We start from the raw sequence: 23,507 nt of genomic DNA, 5'->3' as shown, positions 1-23,507 counted from the left end.
TTTAATTGGGTGCAGGATCGAAGGTGTTGACTTTGAACAACCTCCCTTGATCAGTTCGCAGGTTTCCCACCTCAGGGACATCGCCTTTTTAAGCGCATCATCTCTACTGTTGGATTTCCAAAGTTTTTGTTTTGATCACAGCTTCGTTAGACAGGATATACCTTACGAACCTGTTTCCACAATGTCTACTTAATGACCTGCTAATCGGCAGTGGTGGACATTGTGGACTATCAGAAAAGTGAAATTTTGTGACCAGACAAGGATAATTGAAAGAGGGTCCAACACCACAACAGTATCCATTTACAATTTCCTCTTATTACTGAAGCAGTTGTACATTAGAAATTTGACTCAGGGACCTCTATCTGCTGTCCAAAATATGGTACCAGATGGGAGAACACGAAGTAGTCCATCAAAGGGTTCCTGCCAATCGACACACAATGGATATCTTTTGAGGAAAGTTTCTGAGAGGTGGTACACAGAACTTGTCGAATGAGCCCATGTGCGATTTTACAGCTTAAAATGGTGTAGATCTTTACAATTGGCTGCGCCAATAAAACACCACAGAGTACTACACAATCTCGTCCATGCCAAACCTTTTGGTTTCCTTGGACTCCTCATCCATTACCTTAATCTCAGCTCAAAAAGTATGGTACTTTTCATGTTCAATCACACATTTTTTTTTTTTTTTTTTTTTTTTTTTTTGTAATCCTTCAGTCGCCGTTTCATCACCGGAAATTCTCTTCCTCTCCGAACTCCGCTGAGTTCATTTGCAGCCTGAGCAATTGACCAACTAGGACAGATTTGCTGCTAATTGAACTTCCGGATCAGACGCTCGATGGTTACACCAAAATCCCGAGTCATTTCGCACCAATTGCCCAAAGCCTCCATAGAATATCGTCGTCTCTAAGCCTCTGGAGCAGAATCATGAGGTGAGGTTATCAGACGAGATGATTCGACCTTGAATCCAGTGACTCAATAAAGTCTCCTGTCCAGACGCTCACATTCTGTAGGATGTGTAATTCTATGGCCTCCCCGCAGAAGTGACAAATTTCCATCTCCGAAACAGAAAAATTGGAGACCAGGGGAATCAAATTAGCATTAAATGAATGGATGTGATGCAAGGATTAGTAAAATCTGACGGGCACTTGGTGCTGCCACCGGTCAACGTGGCAGGTTCGTTTCACAGACTCTTCCCACATCTCCCGAGAGCGTGATCTCTTGAGCCCGCTTCGGAAGGAGGTAGCAGCCGGCAGGTCCATCAGGGGTGACGTCGCACTCTGGAGCTGGGCAAAGGCATCATGGAAATCCATGGCAGCCTGGGGAGAGAATGGGTAGCCTCGCGCATCGGGAATTTGCTGGGAGGCAACGAATTCGTCGTAGTAAGATGGGACTGCTGCAATGCGTTGCCTGGCGCCGAGAAGCTGAGCCATTTGCACGTAGGGTGACAGCGAGGAGGATTCTTGAATGCTTGCCGCGGCGCGCTGCAGCCACAAGGCTGCCCGAAACTGAAGCTCAGGAGATAATCCACCCGATGGCGAGGATTGCATGGGCAATGAACCCGGCGACACCCGGCTGCCAGAGAAATTTGGGCTCCCATAGCTACTGCTGCTGCTGCTTGTGGGGAAGCTTTCTCCTTGGTGGTGGGAGAGTAGTCTTTCGGCGGACATGGAGACCGGGACTTGGATGTGCTTCGGCGTCATCCGTACTGGCGATCCGGGGTGCGTGGAGTCGTAGGCATGGTGGTCCTTTGAGTTTTTGGCGGACAAATTGGCTGCGTATATGTTCGCCTTCAGGGGGAAATTTAAGAGAGCCTTGCATCCGCGCATCTCGAAAGCGGCCTGGTCGTATGCACATGCTGCATCGTATGCGGTGTCGTATGTGCCGAGCCAGATACGGGCGCCATTTTGTGCGGAGTCACGGATCTCAGCAGCAAATTTGCCCCACGGACGTCTCCGGACGCCTCGGTAGTTGAGAGATCTGGGCGGCTTCTGGATGGGTGCTCTGGCCACAGTTGGCGAAGACTCCGAATTATGCACGGGCACCGAGTCGTTACTCTTCGACTTCTGATCGACGCTACTCGCTTGCTGTGCGGGACTCGATCGACCCCCTGCCATCGAACTCGGCTCAGTTCCCTGAGACGACGGCTCGATTTCTGTTGAGCAGGGGTCTACTTTCGAGTACGGCGTAGCATCACACCATCCGTCAACATTGCCCTCATGATCTCGGAAGACGCTCTGCAAAAACATGTTCACATATTCATCTTTCTCAAGAGAGGAAGACGAAACCCCGGAGAGACTCTTCTCCTGGGAGACAGTGCGTTTCAATGACATTTTAGTGGCCAAGTAGGTAGCAGGAAGTGTCAGATTGGGCAGCGGTCGTCCTGTTCGGTTGCTAATCACCGAAGACTGGTCCTGTACCTGCGACTGGCCATCGCTGAGCTCCTGCGCGTCGATAGTCTCACTGATCTCCGACCCATCACGTGCCGAAATGGGTTTAGTCTCCTCGCAGCCGAGCCTACCCCTGGGAGACGGCATCGGAGAGACCAAGCTCTTGAAGAATGCCTCCGTGCTCATGTCTCCACTCAATCCTACCATATTCGCCGGCTGCAAAAAATGCTCTTCAGCAAGGCAGTTATCATCGTCCTCCAGTAGGTAATGACGGAACTTCTCGATCATGCCCTGACTCTGCATCGTCGTCCGCGGCACGCTGCTATACGGCAACACCGCCATCTTCTCTACAAGAGTACGATTCATCGATTGCACCCTTCTCTTTTCAATAACTCCAAAAATCTCCAGTTTCAACAACTCTCAACCTTTCTAGTACCAAGACGCCATGACAAGTAGACTGTCAGACCGTTTACGTTTGTCGAGATCTCATGGAGATGCCTGTCAGACCGTGCACTCTGCCTGCATAGACTTTCTCCCCTTATTGATTGCAGAACTCCTCCGGCCTTTCCACTACGAACTGCAAGCCTTCAGAAGGTGTACAGGATGTCAACTGTCCTGCAATATAACTCCGCTCGAGTAGGAGAAGACGATGGTAAATTGATCGTGGGCGAAGGTCCATATAACATTCCCAGAGTCGCCGTCACGCTAGGCTTTGCAGGTGAAAGCCTTACGTAGGTTGCACTTTCCTACACCGTTAACTGGGGCCCATGACTACCGAAATTCAGAGTTGGAGGCAGCTTTCTCCTTCATCAACGTGGCCTTTTTTTTTTGTCCCACGACGAAGCTTTCGCTTGAAAAAACTAATCCCTCATCCGCAAACTGCAGTACTGCATCCTCAAAGGCACCGCATCGAAGCTGCTTTAGGTGATTCATCGTGCCACTAATCCCCATTCTTAACCTAATAGACCTTGCTACAGTAAGTCAATCAGCCGACCACTGGCCAATCGATCACCATCCCGAGCACATTCTCCACCAGCAGATCCCTCCCCCTCACAGTAGCCACCTTTCAACGCTCTTATCCCCTGTCATCCGCCTCATCAGTGGGAGTAAACGCGAGATCCACCACTCCTCGAAGGATTTGAAAGACTGTTCTTCACTATTCTACCGCATCCAGGTTTGAGTGCGCTAAATAAATTCTTGCTCCAAACCCACATAACCTTTCTTTAAAATTAAATAGGGTGCAAGTCAACATGTGCTCAGCACCAGTCTTTAACGCTTGTCAACACTTTGCACTTTGCACTGTTTGGATTCCTTCTACAAACGGAGAGGATCTCCGTTCCGAAGCAGTTAAATTTACCTGGATCAGCGAAATGGGCGATTTACTTCGAGTAGCAGTTACGGTGTTTAGGTGTTCCAGCGAGGTGTTGACAAGAATCGGATATAGAGTTGACTCCCGTGGACCATTTGGAGACTTTTGTCTACGCCTTTGCTCCAGCTTGGGACCAGGTGCAGACTTAACTCTCACTCCACAGCCTCTGGTGAGCTTTACAGCTTTGTTTTCGCAATGCTTTGCTGTGATTGCATCGCAACGTAAAAGCAACACGGGGCCAGGCCCGTATGGAATGCATGGTAGCTTACGCGAATCGTGTACTTCTCTCATGACCGCCGGGTGCCAAAACGGAAGGTGTGGGTTTTTTCATTTCCCTGGTCCTGTCTTACCTCGGCCTCGTGGGCCGACTATGAGGTGGACACCCGGCGACGACGACGAATCGAAGACCGAATATGATTAGCTTGCCCTTGTCGCAAAGTTTCCAGTGTTTTAAGTGAGGCGGAGATCACGAGGCAGCTGCACGTGACAACGCGGGAGTAGCCCCGTCCCCTCATCATAAAGTTTTGGGGTCAGCTTGGAATCTCCGCGATGAGAGCTTGAGCTTGTGAATTTTCTCGGAGTCGCTCTCGTGGGAAGTCAGACTCGATGTGTGTATGTCGAAGATCCCACTCTCGAAGTGCCTTGCGGTACGTGATCCTTTCACTGCAAGCTATTGTATTAAACTAAAACTGCATCTTTCCTCAACACAACACAACTTAAACGTATAGGTTTCTATTGCTGCTCAATAAAGTCAGCCACTGTGACTGTTGTCTTCTTCTCAACCCTTTTTTAGGCAATTTTCTTTGCTTGAGTTGACCACCACACATTGCACTAGTTTTCATACCGTCTCTTGAAGAATCTACAAGCTTTACAACTGTGATCATTGTGCAGTAGATTTTTTTTATATAATAATCTTAATTATGTTGTGTCACCATTATTAAAACAAGTGAGTAAGTCTAGTGTCGTGAGTGTGCTTAACTGTTTTACACTCAAATTGCATGAAACATCATCCATGAAATGCTCAAAGAACATAATGTTTTCTTTTTGTCTTTTTCCAATCTTGCATTCTAAATTCAAGATCATTCCACACATCCACACATGAGGGTATTGTTTAAGGTGGAGATAGATACACACTTACTTTAAGTCAACATGGGGAAAGCTTGGAACATGGTCATGAACACAAGAAATGTGCATTCATGATGTTCAAACCTATGTGAACAAGTTATGGAAAATTGAAAAAAAAAAACAAAAAACAAAACAAAACAAAACATTCCTTTTTACAGAGGTTTTAACTTAATTTTTATAATTCAAGGTTATAATATTCATTTATTCCTGTATACATGTGGTTTGAAGAGTGCACAACAATACAATGTGACTTAGATTGGTACTACTGTTAGAGCATGCACTGGAGAAGTCAAGCTTATATCAGCATGAACAGGTCACTGCTGTTCAGACAGATTCCTGCATTGTTGTTGCATGCATCACCTTCCCAACACAATATATTTTAGGGTTACTGTAACAGACTGTTCTACCCAAGCATATATATACAATAGGGGCCAGCCACCATCAGTCACACCTTTGGCATGTGCTGATGAGGCAATCTATAAACAGCTTTAGGTGACATTGAATTATTACTAATATTCTTCTCATTTTTTGATCATTGCCAAGCTGTCTTGGGCCGTTTGAGAATAATAACTTTCCCATGCTTTTGGCTGGGCTTGTTGCCCTTGGGAAGGCCAACTTTGCATTAAACAAATGAAAGGCTGTGATAAGAAGAAGGCCATTTTTGTATATTAAACTACTGTATCCCACGTTTAATTTGTTGTAAGGACCGGTCTTTGATGATTATATTCCTTTGCAATGGGTGGAGAGCAAGAAGGGTTCATGAACCAATTCATTTAGCAATGATCCAACATGAATTGGTTTTTGAAATATTAGCTTCACTAATTTTGGCACAATAATTCTTTGGGAATTTTAGCAAACTTTACATAAGTACTATAGAGAACTGGTTGTGGTGTGCATATATATATATATATATATATATATATATCATAATTACATACATACATACACATAAAAGTGGTTTTCATGAAATTTTCATTTCCATTATCACTTGAATAAAAAACGATTCTAGTTCAAAGCTAAATTTAAGAATCATGATCAAAATTCTCACTATGTTTTTTAAATTTCAAAATCTTGCTTGAAATATTGTTTTTTGGATAAAAACATCTTCAATTGATATAAGTATTTTTTTTAAATATATAATAATTTTACATTATTAATATGATAAAAAAATATAATTTAAATGTATATTTTATCATAAAAATGACTTAAATATTATATTAAAAAGAATGTTTAAATTTTTAATATTTTTTTAAGATTACATATTTAATATTAATGATGATAGTCTAAAATATTATATATAAAAATTATAGATAATTTAAAGTTTTTATATAATTCAAATCTTCTAAATTTTTAATCTATAAATATTTTAATGCTTAAAATATTAATGGAAGAGTTGTCATTTATTTGCTATCTTAATTTTGATCTAAAAAAAATCAAGAAGTTCAACAAAAATTGGTGCATTTTTTATTACTTTATAAAAAAGAGTTATATCTTATCAAGGACATAAATTCTAAAGAAAGAAAGTCTTAATATACTCTTGTGTTACTTGAAAAGACTTAAAAATCACTCAAAGGTGGTAATATATTGAATTAGAATAATTATTTCTAAAGACAAGAAGAATAGAAAGTTTTGAAATAAGACTAAAAACTAGAATGGTTTTAATAAGAGTGAAGAGGGCTTCATTCTTACTTCCATATATATTATCTAACTAGGTGATATGTGGCAATGTTCTATAGAACTTCTAAAACATATTGACTTTATTAGATATATGATTTATCTTACAAAATAAGTTTTTTTATATGTATGCTATATAGTTAGCTTGTTCCACAAGCTATGAGCACATGTGACACATGGCTAACTTGTTGACCAAGTTTGTAACCTACTAATTAATTACAAACACATGTAAAGTCAAAGAAGTATTTATGAAGCTTTTAAGAAGCTTTTCTAGAAAATACTATGAAATTAAATTATTTTTATCTACTTCTATTTTATCATATAGATAATTATTGGAATAAATATATATATTTGTGATGTAAACTCTTTTTCTAAGAACAAGTTTCACAAGGAGTGGTCATTATATATTGAAAATATCTAAGATATGGCAAATTGTATTTGTTATATACTATGATTTTTATTCTCTTCAAAGATGGTTGATAGGTCATCTTAGCCATCAAAATATTTCATACTAAGGTAAAAAAACCACCTTATTATTTAATCATTATTGAGGCTTTTATATCTTCTTTCAAATTAAACATTTGAAACATCATCAAGAGTTGTTTCTACTTCTAATAAAATCACTATACATTAGAAATCTCTTCCAAGGTCATGATACCAAACACATTATATCTTGCCATCTATTCAAAGAAGAATATGTTTTTCTTGAAGATCTTTATCTCGATTATATTGTCTTAAAGATTGTGATAATTGTAATATCTCATTTGATAAGTCAACAAATGATAGCTCTTGAGTTGAATTTAGAAGTTGTTAATTTTTCATCTCCTTAGTACGACAAATACACATAAGCTATAAATAAGAGTAGAAAGTAAAATATTATCTCTTCTAGATCTTGTTTCTTTTATAGGAAAGATTTGCTATCCTTTATCTTGATTTTGATGGATGTTCTCAATAAAAAGTCTCAATCCTCTTTGATGTATTTGCAAGATTCTTTATTAGCTGCCATGTGCGTTTACTAATATCATATCTATACTAATGAACAAGATATTCTAATCTATTTTGGCTCCACCTTGAATCTAAGACTTTTTTTACTTCAAATTTTTGATTATTATCCACTCCTATAAGAAGAAGTGGCATTTGTTTCTTTTCAAAATATCTACTATTTTATATGGCTCAAGAAAAGATACATAGAATATGGGATGGATCTTTATAAACTCTAATAGATATAATCAATAAGCAAAAAAATTGATTTATTTATAATTAGGAAGAAGTCTAAGCCTATAATAGTCTAAGCCTATAATAGTCTAACTTGTCACAAAGACAAGTAGTCTTGATATTACAACAAAATAATTATATCTTATCACTCATACTAAATTGTGATTTTATTTTTTGCAATAAGCATCTTTATTAATCTTTTGTTGTCCTTGAGCTACCTTTGATTACACCTTCATTATTGTATGTAGCTTTGATAAATAATTTGTCAAATTTTTTGCCATAAGATTATCAACTTTTAAAAAATTAAAAATATCAAATTATAGATAATCATAATTACTAAAAAAAATAATTTTTGAGAATATATCAAATTATTATATGTAAACTTTGTTAATGATAAAATAACTTTCAAGTTATTGTGATGATAGTTGATTGTACACTTCAAATACTATTTCAAAATTTAATTCATCTATTCTATTTATCTATTAGTTTGAAGATAAAAGGCCAAATAGAGCTTTATATCTATATTTAATATCTTAAAAAATATTCTTTAAAATCTTGATACAAATTCAGTCCCCTTATCCAATATAATATCTTTAGATAATCCATGATAGTAATAGATGTTGTAAAGAAAAAACTTAGCCATTTCTTTATTTTTGATAGATTTTGTATATGATATAAAATGCACTATTTTGGCAAAACAATCTACTATCATAAATACAAAATCGTGTAAACTTGAGACCAAAAGATTTGTGATAAAATCCATTGAAATTGAAGACCATGGTTATTTTGAAATAGGCAATGATTGAAGAAGTCTATAAGGTCAATGATAAGAAGTTTTTGATTTTGAACAAACATCACATGATTGTATAAAGTCTTTAATTTCCTTCCACATTTGAGGTTACTAGAAATCTCTTGATATTAGCTCTAAAGTCTTGTTGTATTGAAAATATCCAGCTATTGAAAAGTCATGATAAGCTTGGAGAATATATAATTATATTTTATCTTTTAGAATATATAATTATTTTTTAAAATAGAAAATATTATTTTTTAATTAAAATTTAGAAGTGTCATGAAACTTAAAAGAATTATTTTAAATATCATAAACAAGAAGTTCAGAGGACATACTTCATTGAACTTACTTGAAAAATGTTGAATCAACAGTCAATATTGATTTCATTGGTTAAAGATAAAAAAATTCTATCTTCAAGAAAATTATTCTTTATAGATCAAAAATTATAATTCTTTCATTTTGTATAAGATAAGAACGTCTACAAAGGACGTGTCACAAACCTTATTTTTTTTTGAATCAATAAGTAATCTTGAAATCAAATCTTGATAAAAACATGTTCTAAGAGGCATGGCAATAATTTAAAATATAGCTTGAAAAAATAACACCTATAGCAAAGTTTGATGCATTTGTTTCCATAAAAAATATCTTAAAGAAGTCAATACAATACAAATTTGGTGCAAAAATAAATGTTGTTTTCAAGACTTCAAAAAATATTTTACCATCTTTTTTATTTTAATTTTTCTTTAAATAATAGATGTATAAGAGGAGTAGAAACTTGAGAATTTTTTTGATAAAGTTCAATAATAATTGGCAAATTTCAAAAAATATTGCATATCTCTAATTATTTTTGAAATCTTCCAATCTATGATAGTTTGGAATTTTTTTCATTCATTTCTATTATAAGACCATCATTTGAAATGATATATTTTAGGAAGTCAACTTGAGTAGTGTGAAATATATATATATATATATATATATATATATATATGTATTTATCTTGGTGTATAATCCTACATCTCTTAATTTTTGTAATATACAACAAACATGAATTTTATTCTCTTTTATGTTCTTAGAGTAGATTAAGATATTGTCTAAATAATAGATAAGAAAATCATCAAAAAATTCACAAAAAACATCATTCATTAGATGTTGAAAAGTAATAAGTTTATTTATAAGTCCAAAAGACATGATATTATATTCAAAATATCCATAGTTGGATTAAAATATAATTTTTCATTCATTTCATTCTTTAATATGTATTAAGTTATATGCTCTTTATAGATCTATTTTTGTATAGATCTTTGTTATATTTAATTGATCAAAAATTCTTAAAATCAAATGTAGATAATACCTATTTTTGATGGTGATCTTATTGACTCTTTGATAGTTCACACACATCCGTAGAGATTTGTCTTTTTTCTTCACAAATAAGATAGTAGCCTTGGTTGAAGATTTAAAATGGTATTAAAAGTTTTTAGCCAAATTTTCATCAATATACTCCTTAAGTATAGCCAACTCGTTCTATAATAGGCTATGGATTGGTTTGAAGAGTAGTTGAGCTATTTTTTGAAGATTGATGGAATAATTATAAAAATGATGCTTTGGAAGAATATTTGCATTTTTTTCAAAAACATCTTAATAATCTCAGTATTAGCTTAGAATACTAGAAATAATTTTTCCATCAATAAAAGATGTGGTGTATATAGCAAAAATTGACCCTTCTTTTGTAACATACATGAAAGCTCTTGTACTTATTAATAATAGTTTGGATGTATATTCTTATTAGGTTCTATTTACTTAGCACAATCTTGATCTAAACTACAAAAGAAATCAAGGTTATAAGAAATTTAGTATATTTAAAGATTATACTTTTTTAACCATGATAATTTTAAAATAATTAAGTTACAAGGAGATCTAATCATATTAAATACTACTATACTATTATGACTACTAGTTGCTATATCTAAAGGAATAATTTTATATATAACATCTTCAAAAGACAATAAACAACCATCTATTGCTTCTACATGTATAAGTTTGGTTTTCTTAACTAAAAATATTTCTTACTTTTTGACAAAATCTTTGTTTATAAAAGAAGTTGAGGCTTCTAAATCTATCAAGATTAAAGCTTTGTGATTTTTTTGGTCCTAAATAAACTTCTATTGTGAAATAAATTAAAAGATCTAAAAAGAAAATAAAACCATTATTAGATATTATACAAGTTTCTAGCCACACAATCCTTATTGTAGTTGAAGAAACTTGTTTTTCAACACATTGTCTTCTTTGGTAACCATGCTTCTCATTTTGTGATTGCATTTCTTTTTGGACAATATTGAAAAGTGTGCTTGGATTTTTCATAATATAGGCACAAACTTTCTTGATTTTTCATAATAAGTTTTTTTTGTATTAATTTGCATATACTCTCACCTAAACAAGTAAGCTTCTAAAAAATTAAAAGGTGTCACCATGACTTGACTTATACTTTTTTAAAAAAATCTTTGTTCTTAGCATCTTTCAAAGAGTTAATTGTTGCATGCAATCGCTTAAATAATAAATTACTCTACTGAATTTGCTTTTAGCATTGTCAACAACAAATCTTTGACATCATCTTTCAATCCATATTCAAATTTTTTGATAGAGGTTTGCTATTCCAATCCATGTCAAAAATAAGATTATAGAATTTAATAACACATATAGTGGTTGAACGTGATCTTTGTCATAGAAATACAAACTTAGTTCTTACTATCTTTTATTAATCACTTTTTTCCAAATGAAGGCATAATCACATCAAAAAATGAATTTAAATCATAAATTAGTCAAGAATCTTTTTCTATCAAAGATGTAAACTAAAAAAGAATATTCTATGAAAAAAGTATTCTTATGAATCCCACTTGAGTAAATCCATCAAAGTATCAAGAAGGATACAATCTTAGATAAAACTTTACTTGTTGTAAAAACCTTCAAAAGTTTGATCTTGTTCCATCAAACTTCTCGAATATATTTATTCTTGCCTCTTTTATACTTATAATAATAAGACTCCTTAGATTCAATAGTAAACTTCATCTACTTCTCTTAATTACACAACTTCTTAGCTCAAACTTCATTATTGACTTTGTCCATGGATATAGGAATAATATCTCCATGATTCATATTAGAAATACATAAGTTTCTATCCTAAGAATATTGATAAGCTCATGAAGATCTGCAATAGTTGCAAATCTATTCTCACTGCTATCGAGAGTAAAATCCATAATTATTTCTTTAATAGTCAAATCAAAGAAATTCAAAAATTAAATTAAAAGATGGAATTTTTAACCTCTAATATCAAATAAAAATATCTACAAAGAAGAATAATTTAATTTCTTAAAAAAAATATTAATATTAAAAAACTAAATTATTTATTTAAAAGTGAATAGTATACAACTTTCAAATACAAGAATAGAAGTAGAATAATCTATTTATTTCTAAAATAAGATAAAAATAATAAATTAGTACTCTTATTAAATTATCAAGGATATAAATCTCAAAGAAAGAAAGTTTTAAAATATGCTTGTGTCACTTAAAAAGACTAAAAAATCACTCAAAGATGATAATATATTGAATTAGAATAGTTATTGCCAAAGACAAGAAGATTAGAAATTCTTAAAACAATACTACAAACTAAAAAGGTGATGACAAGAGTAAAAAAGGCTTCATTCTTACCTCCATATATACTATCTAATTAGGTGTTGTATGACAATATTTTATAAGAACTTCAATACGTAATGACTTTGTTTGATACATGTCTTATCTTGCATGGTAAGTTTTTTTGCATGCATATATGTACACTATATATTTAGGTTATTTTATAAGCTACCAATATATATGATATGTGGCTAAGTTGGTGACAAAGTTTCTAACCTATTTATTAACTACAAACATGTGTAAAATCAAAATTATGTCTATAAAGCTTTTAGAAGGATTTTCTAAAAGATATCATAAAATTTATTTATTTTTAGCTACTTCTAATTAATTATTTATATAATTATTGGAATAAATATATATATCCTTAGGATATCTAAAACTTCATATTTTACTTTTTTAATTTAAAGATAGTAATTCTTAGTTGTCAAATTTTCTTTGAATTGATACATTTAAGATTAGTGGTACGTCTCAACTATAACAATCTTTTGTAATAATCTTAGAAATTAGATTATATGCATATAATTTTAATTTTATTTTTAATTATAAATAATATTAATATTAAGCTTTGTTACACTCCAAAATATCCAATCCAAAATATCATGGTTCAAATTTTATTATTCTTTGATATTTTGGTGACATATCAAGTGATATCAAGTCAATCTAACATGCCAACTTAATATTCTATGTCCACCATTTTTATTTATTTTTTGCTATTTTTTATGCTTCTAAAAAAGATCTTGAATTCTAAAGACAATGGCAAATGAGGTCATTTTAGGATAAATGAATATACTGCAATTATATGTTGCTTGGAAGATCCAAAAAAATTTCAAAAGCTTTCTTAGTTCTAATAAGACAAAAATATGTAGAGAGCAGATGACCAAGAGTGTATAAGATGGTGCAATTGACTACTTAGATAAAAAAGACATTAAAAGATAAAATTCACTTGAATACTCTATATTAATTTTGTTGCTTAAAAAAAATGCTCCCAATGATATCTAAGAGCCTTTATTGCAAGATACACTTCATGAACCATAAGATATATGCAAGAAAGAACAAAATTTCTTATTCTCTTTCATTTTTTCTTGATTCCTATCTTTATAACCAACATCACTTTTTATAAGATGTCAATTACTTGGCAAGACCACCTTTATCACTCTAAAAAAAAAGTCAGCCATTTGTTCCAAAGTTCAAAAGGAAATCTCCAAACATATGCAAAATAATAGTCCATACATTTTCTTAGTCATCACAATTAAAAATTGTTGTAATGACAAAGTGCTTGGCTTTACTAAAGCAAGATAGTGAGAGATTTGAGCCTTATTTTCAAAAAGAATTATAAGTGAAGGAAAGGCTTGAGAGAGATAAGATGGTCTTTAAAAAGAAAATTGGTTATAGAGCAAGAAGAAAAAAATCACATTTTAGAAAAATACAAAAAAGATAAAATTTGTAATTAACATCATTATTTAATAGAAAAATTTAAAGTTAAAAGCATTATAATAACATATATTTCTACCAAACATGAATAAGCTCATATATTTATAAAATCATTTTCTAGCTTCTATTTTATTTATAATAGAATAATAACTAATCTTACAAAATTGCCAATTTAAGAGTATTTTTTGTATAAAATCTAAAATTTAACAAAAAAATAATATATAAAAATACTAAATATAAATAAATTAAATATTAATACCTAAAGATACTATAATAAATCTAGTTAAAATCCTTATTTTGAATCATGTATTAATAAAACACCCAATATATAATTGTATATCACTCTTTTTATTTTAAATTATTTTTATGAAGAAAATTGTCTCTTACAACATAAAAATAAAATTCTTTAATGGCTCTTAGTTAGTCTCAATGAATTTAGTTGTCTATACATAATCCAAATTAGTTAGCATATTATGAAAAATACAATAAGTAAAGATCTAATCCATAATATATTTCATATTCTTGATTTATTTTAATTAAATATAGATTTCTTTGAGAAAAATCTAATTATATTTTAGAATTGCAATGTGATATTTATTTGCAATATGCCCTTTAGTCAAATAATATTTGAAGTCTCTATTGATCAATTATTTTGTGGCTAGAGACTTATAGCCAAAAATAATCATGTGGCTCATTTCATAAGCTAAGTTTGTTAATAAGTAGTACATAGAATCAAAGTATTTTCTAAGATTTTTAAATATTTCCATCTTCTTTAATACTATTACATTTATACAAGATCCAAGTTAGCTAATGATTAGACTAATAATCAAGGTCACAAATGATTTGTGCATTTACATAGGATCCTTTGTTCTTATCAAAGAATGTCTCTCCATCATTCTTCAAGCATTGGCTTAGAAAAAATAATATCTTATTGATAAGTCTAATGCATTATCAGAGGAAAAATATCAGAGATATACATATTTATGCCAATAGCTATTTAAATAATACAAATAGGTGAAAATAGGTAAAAATAGATAATTTTGATAATATATTATAGAGTATCTTTTTAGAAACTTTCTAGGCATAGTTTTACCATTATACATATCTAAAGGTAATTGATAGGTTGAACTTTTGATTAACACAGCTAACCATGTATTCTATGTATTTGTAGCTTGTGATACAAGCTAACCATATGACATACATATAAGAAACTCGCCTTGTAAGTGAAGACATGTGTCTTGAAAATTAAACATGTGTTGGAGGGCTTATAAAATATGGCCACATAGCTCTAGTTAGATAGTATATATGAAGGTAAAAGTGATGCCTTCTTCATTCTTATGAATTCTTTTTTTTGCTTCTAGTTTAGTTTCAAGGGTCTCTAATTTTTTTTTGTCGGCAATAATTAATCTAGTTTCTTTTTAATATAAATACTTTCTAATTTCTATTTTTTCATCTTTCTTTGAAAAAGTTTCACTTATTTATTTTCCTTCATTAAGTTCTTGACTTTAATAGATTAATAAGAATATACTCAAAATATCAAAGCTTTCTCTTTTCTTGATTAAGAGTAGATTGTCTCTTTTTTTTCATAAGATATAAATATATTAAAAGTTATAGATTATCTTCTTTTAAATTAATACCGTTCTTAGGAGTTTCTTTCCTTTTAAGTATATATATATATATATATATATATATATAGTTTTACTTGTTTAGAATAATATTAAATATCCATATTTTTTTAGTATTATCATAATAAAGATTGTTAAATAAAAATTATAATAGAAGAAATACAAGAATAATTGAAGCAATTAATACTTACAATGCATTAAATCAATTTACTACCATATGAAGTAATAAGATTGGTAAGATATAGAGATGATTAGAGCTGCTTCAACATTTATGTCAAATCATAATATTTTTTTTATAGTGGAATATTATTCTATTATTAAAAAATAAAATATTATTATATTCAAGAAGTTTGATGTCACAAGATTAAAGTTTTAAAGATTCATCAAACAAGTTTAATTAATAATTAAACTTCAACCTCAATGCTACTCAACTCTAAGATCACAAGTCATGATTATTGAAACATTACTTTTAGGTTTGTATTATCATAGTTTTTAATTTTTTTAAAACAAAAAGATCTAATATTTGATGACTTAGAGGCTTTTTTGGTAGAGTTTCAATCCATATAGAAAAATATGATACAATTTATGTTCAAACCAATAAGATTTATATTTTATACTAATACAATCAATTTGTAACATTGTATGCTTCACAATTTTAATAACTTATGATTAATATCAAGTGAGATGATATTGCACTCATTATTTTATTTTATTTTTTATGGATTATAATATAAGGTAAAGAAATTAATGCTAAACTTAGTTGATACTCAAACATTGAATCCAATAATTGACTTTGCTATTAAGTATAACATTTCACTTTTTAAATTTTAATTTAAAAGTCACATAAGTGGAGTCTAACATCTTTATAATTCAATGGCAATACCATTGTCATATCAATACATAAATTCAAAAGTGACAAACATATCAATTAACATAGTATATTTCAAACTTCTTATTAAGAAAAGAAAGTCTTATTATTGATAAAAAGGATTATGCTTATATTGTGGAAAATTTAAATACACTGCTCAATATTATTTTAAAAAGTGATGCAACGACAAAATAAGAAGTATGGCTTTGAAAGAAGATAATATATTAAAAAATAAATTTATCTAGCTATAATAGAGACGATGTCGGTGGAATCTTGTGCAACACCTAATAAAGTTCCTATTCTATCCTTAGAATCCTCTCTTTGGTTTATAATAGATATTAATTTAGGACCTAAATATGACAAAGCCTCTATCTTATTAAATTCAAGAATCTTAGCTTATTTTTATATGAAGAGTTTGTTAAAAGACATAGCATATCTTTAATGAAAAAAATTAAAAATATTTATATAAAAGTCATAGATAGTTGTTCATTATCTTTTAAAGATATTATTCATGAAATTATTCCTCTAGAAGTATCAATTCATAGTTATAGTAATTTTGTGATATTCAATATAATTAGATATTTATTTAATATAATTATTTTAGATTTATTATAATTAAAAAAATCTGATTCTTAAATAAATTAGATTAATTATAGTCTTAATTTTTTTTTAAAGCAAAACTAATTTTTTTGTCAATTAAATAAGAAGTCAAAATTTTGGTGTAACCAAAATTTTATTTAAAGGTGCAAGAATGTTTTTGCATGTTGAAAAATAATAATTACCTTGTGTTATTTATGCCACGCCTATTTCAAATAATAGAAAGAATTCAAGTAGAATTTTAAAACAATATCAAGATTATCAAGATATCTTTGAGAAGAATAATATATATAATCTTTTAAAACATCGTCCTTATGATTTTTCAATTGATCTTTAAGAAAGAGCTCAACCACCATTTGAACCAATCTAAAATTTATTGTAAACTAAGTTAGTTAAATTCAAAAAATATATTAAAAAGAATCTATCTAATAATTTTATATATTATTTAAAATCTCTTACTTAAGCTTTTATCTTGATTGTGAAGAAAAAAGATGGATCATTGTAGATGTATATAGATTATCAACACTCAACATGATTACTATTAAGAATAGTTATCCTTTATCCTTAATATTTGAACTTCTTAACTAAATGAATTAAATTAAGATCTATACTAAAAAATTTCTATAAAGAGCATACAATTTAGTATACATCAAAAGAATTGAATAGAAGACTGTATTTTAAACTAGGTATGTATATTTTGAATATAATGTCATATCTTTTGGACTTAAAAATATGCCAACAACTTTTCAATATATAATAAATGATGTTATTTGAGAGTTTTTTGATGATTTTATTATTTTTTATCTAAAAAAATATTGTAATCTATTCGAAAAGTAAAGATAAATATAAATTATATATTTATTGCATATTAAAAATGCTTAAATATGTAAGATTATATACCAAGATGAAAAAATATATATTTTATACTATTCAAATTGACTTTTTATAATACATCATTTTAAATGATAGTTTCATAATAGATCCTATGTCAAGGACAAGGACATGATAAAGACAAATAAACAAGTGAAACTTCTCTCAAAAAAAATGACAAAATAGAAATAACTTGATATGTATATTAAAAAAGAAATTCAAATGGCTATTGTCAAAAGCCAAGAAAACTAGAGACCCTTGAAACTAGACTAGAAGCAAGAAAGGAATTGACAAGAATGAAGAAGGCTTCACTCTTGTCTCTCTACATACTATCTTACTAGGGGCTACGTGGCGACATTCTATAGGACCTCCAATATGTGTTGACTTTGTAGGATACATGACTTGACTTAGAAGGCAAGTTTTTTTACGTGTGGGCTACATAGTTAGCTTGGTCTTCAAGCTAACAATATGTGTGGCACATAGTCAACTTATTGACCACGTTTCTAATCCCAAAAAGTCAACTAAAGATACCTATAAAGTCAAAGCAGTGTCTATGAAGCTTCTAGAAAGCTTCCATACCAAATACTATAGAATTAACTTAATTACATTATGAAGGTTGTGACAATCATAATATCTTGTCCGATAGGTCAACAAATGAAGGCTCTTAAGTCGAATCCACTGGTTGTTGGTTGTCCATCTCCTTAGTATCACAACTACAAAGAAGCTACAAACAAGGATTGAAAGTAAAATGTTATCTTACCTAGAACTTGTTTCTTTTATAAAGAAGGTTTTCATCTTGATTTTGATGGATGTTGTCGATAAAAAGCCTCCACCACCTTTATTGCTATTACAAGATTCTTTACTAGCTCCCATGTGCATTCACTAATATCATATCCGTGCCAATAGACAAGATACTGTAATTTATTTCGACGCTGCCTTGAATCTAAGACTTCTTCTACTTCAAACTCTTCATTATTGTCTATTTCTATGGGAGGAGGTAGAGCTTATCTTTTACTTGGTATATCTATTATCTTGTATGATTCAAGAAGAGACACGTGGAATATTGGATGTATTTTTATTGACTCCGGTGGATGTAAATGATATGCGACTAGATTGATTTGTATAAAAATAGAAAATGGTCCAAGCCTTTGATAGTCCAACTTGTCACAAGGATGAGTGGTCTTGATATTGCGATGAAATAACCATACCTTATCACTCATGTGGAATGGTGGTTGTTCCTTTCGATAGACATCCACATTGACCTTTTGTTGTTCTTGAGCTTCTTTTAATTATGCCTTTATTATTGCATGTAGCTCTGACAAATGAATTATCAAATCTTTTATAGCAGGATTATCAACTTTTGAAAAGTCAAAAGTAACAAATCGTGGATGATAACCATAATTGGCAAAAAAAGGTATTTGTTTTGTAGAAAATGTACTATGTTATTGTAAACAAACTCTGCCAATGGCAAAAGAATTATTGTCACGGACACAGAAATACACACTCGAAATCGAACAAGAAGTTCAAGAAGAAATGGCAAGAACTAGATTAAATAGATGAATATAAAAACAACACCAGAGAGGTGAGCTAGAGCTCCAAGTGATATGTTGTTGAGACTGAAGAACTCTTCAGCCTCGATTCCAATATATACTTCAATTTAGGAAACTTCTCAAGAAACTTCTACCAACTAAGAAGCTTCTAGAAGGTTCTAGAGACTTGCTTCTAGAAGGTTCTAGAAACTTATCTCTAGAAGGTTCTAAGGACTATGTCCCTAACATCTTCTACCAACTAAGAAGCTTCTAGAAGGTTCCAGAGACTTGCTTCTAGAAGATTCTAGAAACTTGTCTCTAGAAGATTTTAGAAACTTGTCTCTAGAAGGTTCTAAGGACTAAATCCCTAACATCACCCACTCCTTTAGCTTCGAGGTCTCTGAGAAGCAATGTTGTTGTTAATCAGTACCAATGTAAGAAAATAAAGATTTGTCGCATGACATCTACTATGAACTCCAACTGTTGTTCACGAGGTAAGTGATTCATTGGCCCTTGAAGCCAACGATAGTGGTCCACTCCTTCAACTTCTTATCAAGCATGAACTTCTGTGTCCTCATTGTGAAATTGTCCTACAAACGCCTTTTGGCTGACCATCGTAAGTAGGCTCGGACTCAAATACAATCACCAGTGATCGGTTACTCGATATCCTCCATCGTCGTTGTAGTATAGACAGTTCTTCATCTCGGGGTCGTCTTCGTGAGCTAGTCGGTTGAGATAATCTGACTGGCATAGTATCTATCTCTTGGCTATCCATATCAAAAGACCAAACTATGGCTACTGAAAAAATTCTATTTTATCTTGGAGAAAATAACTACATCAACTGCAAATTTTGGTGGTGCTCTCCCCCTTTCTTATATTCTTGGGTGAGCAAGCTTCAGAAGGAAGTTATCATCAAACCGGCTCAGGTTTATGAGGATGTTGTTGATGAAACTCTTGTACCTTTTACAGTGCATTGGCGAGATTTTCAGCTGACTCCCATGTTCGCTCATTAATGTCGTAGCCACACTAATGAACAAGATACTCCAACTTGCCCCACCTTCGCCATGAATCCGGCACCTTTTTAACCTCATATTCCTCGTGGTTCTCGATCTCAATACTAGATGGCGGACAATGCACTCTTCCAGGAAAAGACGACTCTTGATAAGGCTCCAACAGAGAAACATGAAAGACTAGATGTACCTTCATAGAATCCGGTAATTCTAGACGATACGCCACTGGATTAATTTGCTTTTGGATGATAAATGGTCCCAATCTTCAATAGTCCAACTTATCACATGGTCGCTTGGTCTTGATATTCCGTTGAAGAAGCCATGCTTTATCTCCAATTTTGAAAATAGGTGCTTGATTCCAAAATCTATCTACAGACGCTTTGTAGGATTCTTGAGCGGATTGTAATTGAAGCTTCAACGTATTTTGAAGCTCTGATAGTTGTTTCACAAATCCTTCAGCTGGTGGATTATTATTTGTTGACGGACTCAATAAATCAAGCTTCGGATGATACCCATAGTTGGAAAAGAATGGTGTGTATTGAGTCGACGCATGGAGGGTGTTGTTATATGCAAACTCGACTAGCGACAAATATGTGGTCCAATCGTCTTGCTGATAGTTGATGCTGTATCGTAAGTATTGTTCTAAGACTTGGTTCACCCGTTCCGTTTGGCCATCAATTTGAGGATGAAAAGCCGAAGAAAGCTTGATATCCACCTTCAGTATCTCAAAGAGAGATCTCCAAAACTTTGATATGAACTGGGTTCCTCGATGTGATATGATATCATCTAGTAGTCCATGATATCGACACATTATCGAGAAAGAGCCCTGCTATGACTTCACTGGATAATGTCTTCTTGCAAGGCACAAAGTGTGCCATCTTTGTAAGCCAATCTACCACGATAAAGATGCTGTCAAATGACTTCGATGATGGCAGGTCCGTGATGAAGTCCATGGAAATTGAAGACCATGGTCGATGTAGAATCGGCAATGGCTGTAGGAGTCCATAAGGGCGATGTCAAGGATTCTTAGATCTTGAATAAATATCGCAGGAGAGAAAAAAATCTTTCACATCCTTTCACATTTAGGGCCACCAAAAATCTTGAGAAATAAGCTCCAAGGTCTTATTGAATCCAAAATGTCCCGCATCTAGAAAATCGTGGTGAGATTGAAGAACTTGGAGTCGTGCTGGTCCTTTTGGGATATATAACCGCTCTTCAAAGTATAAAAGATCTCCCTCCACCTTGAACTTGTCGTCATTGGCACGCTACTTAATATCAATGGCTACTGAATCTTCAATGGTTATGGCACGTATCTGATTCAGGAAGTCAGCATCAATTGGCATAATAGTAGCGCAAAGCTGAAATTGCTCTGGCTTCAACAATGTCATACATTGTTGATCAAACGCTGCTTCTCCAGCCTTTGGTACAAGATACGATCTCCTCGATAAGGCAACAGATAGTCCTTGCTGCTTTCCAGGTTGATAAGTGATAACAAAATCGAACCTAGATAGCAACATACTCCACCGAGCTTGACGTCGATTTAGAAGTCGAGCCAACATGAAATACTCCAAATTCTTATGATCTATGTATACGGTCACTGGGTGTACAGCTCCTTCTAGAAAGTGATGCCATTCTTGGAAAGAATCCACTATAGCAAGAAGTTCCTTATCGTGGATCTCATAATTGATTTCAGCAACAGAGAACTTTTGAGAATAGAATGCAACCAGATGGAGCTTCTTGTCTTCTCCCATTTGTGAAAGTACAGCTCTTAAAGCAAAATCCAAAGCATCACTTTTTAAATAAAAGGCCTTTGTAAAGTCTGGATGTACCAAGATTGGAGCCGTAGTAAATGCGGTCTTCAAGTCTTGAAATGCCTTCTCCGCTAGAGGTCCCCATTCCAGCTTATCTTTACATGTCAATCGAGTGAGAGGAGCAGCAACTTGAGAGTAATTCTTGATGAAGATCCGATAGAAGTTGGCAAAACCAAGAAAGCATTGTACGTCTCTAACCATCTTCAGAACCTCCCAGGACAAGATTGCTTCCACCTTCTTGGGATCCATCTTCAAGCCTTCCGTAGTCGCAACGAACCCCAGAAACTCCATCTCTATTTAGTGAAATAAACACTTTTCTAACTTGACATATAGTCCTCGCTTGCGTAGTTTCTCCAAGACCAAACGAACGTGCTTTTCATGCTCTTCCTCGTTTATGGAGAATATCAAAATATCATCCAAATAGATGACAACAAATCGTCAAGGTGCTCTCAGAAAATATCATTCATCATATGTTGAAAGACCGCTGGAGCATTGGTAAGACCAAAAGGCATGACATTATACTCAAAATAGCCATACCTTGTACGGAATGCTGTCTTCCACTCATCTCCTTCCTTGATTTGTACGAGGTTGTAAGCTCTCCTTAGATCAATTTTTGTAAAGATCTTTGCACGTCCAAGTTGTTCTAAGAGACCAGAAATCAAGGGTAATGGATAACGATTCTTCTTTGTTACCTTGTTGAGGCCTCAATAGTCCATGCACATCTGCAACGAGCCATCTTTCTTCTTCATAAATAAGATGGGTGCTCCAATTGACAATTTTGAATGATGGATGAAGTTCTTGGCTAGATTCTCATCGATGTACTTTCGCAACTCCGCCAACTCTGTCTGCGATAGATTGTAGATTGGGCCAAAAGGCGGTTGTGCTCCTTCCTGCAAGTCTATGGTGCAATCATATAGTCAGTGTTTCGATAGCATGTCGGCATTCTTCTTTTGAAACACGTCTTTAAAATCCTTATATTACTCAGGTATACTTGTTGTCGAGATCTTCTCCATGGTAGTTGGAGCCGCATAAATGACAAACGGTGTGCCTTCCTTGGACGATCTTATAAATGCTCTTGCTCCAATGAATAAAGATTTTTTTATTCGGGGTTTTCTACTAGGCTTGTTCTTGGGTAGTTTTGTGGGAAAGGTCATCTTCCGCTGTCGTATTGTAACACGAGTATACTGTGAAAATATAAAGAAAGGGGACTTTTATTAATGTTCAATTACTTCGAATATTGAGAGCAACGACCAATTCCAGTACAAATACTGAGAGGCCATGTTCAGTCACTCCGTTACAGTCAGCCGGGGCATACTGAAATGCTCCATTCGATTCCAATAACGGAAGTCAGCAGAAAGGGAAAGGACTAACTCAATGACGCGTGAGCCTGGTTCTAAGAGCCAATTGGATTCAATTTTAAGACATCCAATCCAGGTCTTACCCAATATGAGACCTGACTTGGTCGGGCAACCCAATGCGGTCCAATTACGGGAACATCCTGGTCTTACTACGGGCCTCTTAG

At 32.8% G+C, this 23,507-nt stretch overlaps 1 protein-coding gene across 1 annotated transcript; it reads right to left on the bottom strand.

Annotated features, from left to right (window-relative positions):
* Positions 1–482: 482 nt before the first annotated feature.
* LOC112283586 (uncharacterized) lies at positions 483–3,069 on the bottom strand. Its single transcript, XM_024522479.3, has 2 exons — positions 2,418–3,069; positions 483–2,234 (listed from the first exon to the last, which is right to left on the bottom strand). The coding sequence occupies exons 1-2, from the start codon at positions 2,751–2,753 to the stop codon at positions 1,125–1,127; spliced, it is 1,446 nt and encodes a 481-aa protein (XP_024378247.1). The 5' UTR covers positions 2,754–3,069; the 3' UTR covers positions 483–1,124.
* Positions 3,070–23,507: the final 20,438 nt, after the last annotated feature.

Source organism: Physcomitrium patens, chromosome 6 (genome assembly GCF_059467195.1).
Source record: "Physcomitrium patens ecotype Gransden chromosome 6, ASM5946719v1, whole genome shotgun sequence".
Classification (NCBI taxonomy): Eukaryota; Viridiplantae; Streptophyta; class Bryopsida; order Funariales; family Funariaceae; genus Physcomitrium; species Physcomitrium patens.
Note: the sequence above shows the minus strand (reverse complement) of the source record. Positions and strands in the feature narration are given on the sequence as shown.

Coding starts and splice junctions, on each gene's coding strand:
- LOC112283586 (XM_024522479.3), bottom strand. CDS start 2,753: ATGAATCGTACTCTTGTAGAGAAGATGGCGGTGTTGCCGTATAGCAGC. Junction 2,235..2,417: donor TCAGCGATGGCCAGTCGCAG/GTACAGGACCAG, acceptor ATGTTTTTGCAG/AGCGTCTTCCGAGATCATGA.